The 4,075-nt window shown below is 57.7% G+C and overlaps 1 protein-coding gene across 1 annotated transcript; it reads left to right on the top strand.

Annotated features, from left to right (window-relative positions):
* The first annotated feature begins 403 nt into the window (after positions 1 to 403).
* On the top strand, positions 404 to 3,130 carry HMX3 (H6 family homeobox 3). The gene is made up of 2 exons (XM_054637453.2): positions 404 to 719; positions 965 to 3,130. Exons 1-2 carry the CDS (start codon positions 404 to 406, stop codon positions 1,570 to 1,572), a joined length of 924 nt encoding a protein of 307 aa, XP_054493428.1. The 3' UTR covers positions 1,573 to 3,130.
* The last annotated feature ends 945 nt before the right edge of the window (positions 3,131 to 4,075 follow it).

Genomic DNA, 4,075 nt, shown 5'->3' with positions numbered 1-4,075 from the left:
CGCGGAGCCCTCTCCTCCCGCCGCCTCCCGCCTGATCCCATTCGCCTTTGTGCGTGCCCAATCGCCGCGTGCTCCCCGCGCGGAACGGGGATGACATTTTGATTTCATCATTAGCATCCGGCGTCAGGTTGACGCAGCAGCAGCGGCGGCGGCGGCGGCGGCGGCAGCGACGACCCCGGCTCTCCGCCTGCCCGCAGCAGCGCCCCGGTGCCGCGGGCTGCGCGGGTCCCCCCGGCCCCCCGCCCTGCCGCCCCCCCATGCCAGGGGCCCCCGGCCGGCCCCGCCGCCGCGCTCCCACGCCGCCCCGCCGCGCCTGTCCCCCGCGCCGCCGGGAGCCGCCACCTGCGCGCCGGGCGCGGGCTGCGGGGCCAGCGGCGGCCAGGAGCCGGGCGGGCAGCGGAGGATGCCGGAGACCGGGCAGGAGCCACCCAGCGCCCCTCCGCCTCCCCCCAAGGAGTCCTTCTACATCAAGAACCTGCTCAACGGCGGCCCCCCCAAGGCGCCCCCCAAGCAGCCGCGGGCGCTGTTCGCCCCCTCGGGCAAGGCGGCGGTGGACGGCGCTGGCTTCGCCCTCTCGCAGGTGGGCGACCTCGCCTTTCCCCGCTTCGAGATCCCGGCGCCGCGCTTCGCCCTGAGCGCCCACTGCCTGGAGCGCGCCCAGACCTGGTGGTACCCCTACGCCCTGACGCCGGCCGGAGCCCACCTGCCCCGCACGGAAGGTACCGCTCCCCACAACTTCCATCGCTCCTTCCTTCCCTCCGTCCCTCCCCGGCGGAGCGGCGGCCGCGGGGCCCGGGGGCGGCGGGGCGGGCAGGGGGGTGAAGCCGGTGCTGGGGCGGCGCGGGGATCCGGACGGCTCGTCCCGTTTCCCCCGACGGGACGCGGGGCCTGGGCGGGTGAAGGTGTCTCTTTGTGTGCCTCATGTCCCCCCTCTTCACGCCCCGCTTCGTCCTTCCCCATCCAGCCGCAGAGAAATCCCTGCTGAGGGACTCGTCCCCCGCCTCGGGCACCGACCGGGACTCCCCGGAGCCGCTGCTGAAGGCGGAGGGGGAGCAGAAGGAGCTGGACTCCAAGAGCCCCGACGAGATCGTCCTGGAGGAGAGCGACTCGGAGGAGGCGAAGAAGGAGGGAGGCGCGGAGGACTGGAAGAAGCGGGAGGAGAGCCCCGAGAAGAAGCCGTGCCGCAAGAAGAAGACGCGCACGGTGTTCAGCCGCTCGCAGGTCTTCCAGCTGGAGTCCACCTTCGACATGAAGCGCTACCTGAGCAGCTCGGAGCGCGCCGGCCTGGCCGCCTCGCTGCACCTGACAGAGACCCAGGTGAAGATTTGGTTCCAGAACCGCCGCAACAAGTGGAAGCGGCAGCTGGCGGCCGAGCTGGAGGCGGCCAACCTGAGCCACGCGGCCGCGCAGCGCATCGTGCGCGTCCCCATCCTCTACCACGAGAACTCGGGCGCGGAGGGGGGCGCGGGGGGCGGCGGAGCCCCCGGCACGCAGCCCCTGCTCACCTTCCCTCACCCCGTCTATTACTCGCACCCCGTGGTCACCTCCGTGCCGCTGCTGCGGCCCGTCTGAGCCCGGCCGCCGCTGCGCGGAGGGGCGCGGAGAGGCGCGCAAGGCACCCGGCCGCTTGTAAGTACTGCAGCCCCCCGTGCGAGGCACCCGGCCCGCGTCTGCGGAGCGCGGGGGACACGAGTGCGGGGCTGGGGGGACCCCTCGGCGGGTGGTGGTAGGAGGAAAGTCGCGGAAATTTAGGAGGAAAACAAAAAAAGAAAAAAAAAAAAAACAAACAAAAAAGAAAAAAAAAAAAAGGAAATAAAAATGTGTGGGGGGAGGGAAACGAAAATGAGGAAAATGAAAGCGGGGACTTGTAGAGAACCCTGGAGCTGTCACACCTTTTGTAAACGTGGATGAAAACCGCGATGGTCTCTCTCTCTCTCTCTCTCTGTGGCTTTAGTTTTATTTTTGTAAAAAAAAAAAAAAAAAAAGAAAGAAAAAGAAAAAAAAAAAAAGAAAAAAGAAAAAAGTGGGGAAAAAAGGATAGTAATAAAATAAAACGAATGGTCCCAGGCCACTCCTCGAGATTTGCCAAACGCTAACGGGAAGCTGAGTTTCTGTTCCTTTCGGATCTCTCCTTCTGCCTCCAAATAATTGTTCAGGCTCCTGATCCTGTCGTGACTCAAACTTCATCGACCACGGCTTTTCATTTAAGCAGACCTTTGCCTCTTTGCTTGCCCACGTTTTGTACCTTTCGGTTTCTGCCATGAGACTTTCACGAGCAAGAAATACAGCCTCAAAGTGAACGGTTAAATACACTCGCACGCTTTGAGTGACCCTTATTTATTATCGTTTACTTAGACATTTTTAATTCTTGTTTATAATTCTTGTTTTCCTAGTTGTCGGGTTGTTTCGGGTTTTTTTCCTTGTAAAGTAATTTCGGTATCTGGGGGGGGGAAAAAATCTGTGCCCTTTTGCTTTCTTTTGTAATACTAATTATTATTATTATTATTATTATTAATATTATTGTACTTTTGAACTGTGCAATATTGTACGACGATTCATAAAGCACTGCTTTTATTTGAATGGTGAGGAAAGGGTTTTTAGCATTGTAAAGTTGCGTTTCTTCATGTTGTGCAAAATGAAATAAAAAAGAATTAAAAGCAAAGGAAAGTGAGAAGAGAGGAGCAGGGCATGGGAATTAGCATCGGCCCGGCTTGTGCGAATAAATAAGGGAGATTCGGTGAGCTGGGCGCTTTAAGTGAAGGACAATCAACTTTAGGGTAATTTTAATTTATTTGATATGATGTACAGTTTTCTTCTAAAGTCCATTGAGTATGTGGATTTTAATAGGCAGAAATCAAGTGAGGAGTGGACACCTCTAGTCTCTCTCTGTCTTAGTGTCTGCTCACCTGTTGTCTGACAATTGTTTGCTGTCTTCCCAAGGGTTTGGGTTGGTTGGTTTCTTTTCTTTGTTCGATTTTAAATTTTGTTTTCCAATTTCGGTTGTACCCTCTGCCCTCTCGCTTTCTGTTAGGGATCGGTCCTATTTTTAAAACAGCCTATATTGTTATAAACTTAATGTTGTGGTGCAAAAAAAAAAAAAAAAAATCAATAAAACCCGTTCCTTATCATTTTTAAAGTGTGGTTTCGGGCGAAAAAAAAAATTTTAAAAAGCAGATAAATAAACAACAGCATGGGGGGAAAAAATGTAGAAACAACGAAACAAACAACCCAAGGGTTGCGTGTGAGCTCCGGGGCTGCGGGCAGGGCACGGAGCCGATCCCGCCGGGGTTCCCTCCTTGGAGCGGGGATGCAGAGGGAAGGGGACGGGCGGAGGGAAGGGGATGGGCAGCCGGTGCCCGGCTCACCCCGAGCGGGGGTCGCAGGGCTGGGAGGGGGCAGCGGGGGGGTCCCTGCCCACGGGAGCGCCGCCTCCCTCGCCGAGGGCTTCCCCCGAACTCCGGCCGCCCCTTCCCCTGCGCCCCCGGTGCTGCCCCTGCCGCCCCTCGCCCCCTCCTCCGCCGGGGCTGCCGCAGGGTGTCCGAGCCCTGTGCCCACGGCCGGGGCCGCCACGCGTGTTCGAAGGCCCGGCAGGGTTTATTTGGAGATAGGATCGCCCTCCGCTTGCCGCAGATTGGCCCGAATCGACGTGTTGATAGCGCCGAGGGCAGGATTTGGGGCCAAAGAAATCAAAATAAAACTCAGCCTTGCGAAAAGATAATCCCGCGGTTTCTTTTCGTTTGGGATAAAAACCCTGGCAATGGGTCGTAAATGAAAAATAAACAGAGTTTCGGGGTCAAAATGCGGTGCTGGCTGTGTCGCCTACAAACAGAGCGATGCCTTTGCTGTTTGCAGTACCAACTTTGGGACAAGTCGCTTGCAGCCCATTAAAAATATTGTTGTCATAGTAAATACGTCTTTCCATTTTACAGCGCGGCAGCACGATGTTATCAAACGGCAAGGAAAAAAAGCTCATTTATTTCTGGTCAGTGCTCAGAAAACGATTCCGGACCCTCCTGGCCCTTTTCCAGCAGAGGAAGGAGCCGATGGAACCAGCGCGGCCCCGGCCCCGCTGCGC

The sequence above is a fragment of the Agelaius phoeniceus genome, chromosome 9 (genome assembly GCF_051311805.1).
Source record: "Agelaius phoeniceus isolate bAgePho1 chromosome 9, bAgePho1.hap1, whole genome shotgun sequence".
In the NCBI taxonomy this organism is placed as follows: domain Eukaryota; kingdom Metazoa; phylum Chordata; class Aves; order Passeriformes; family Icteridae; genus Agelaius; species Agelaius phoeniceus.
Note: the sequence above shows the minus strand (reverse complement) of the source record. Positions and strands in the feature narration are given on the sequence as shown.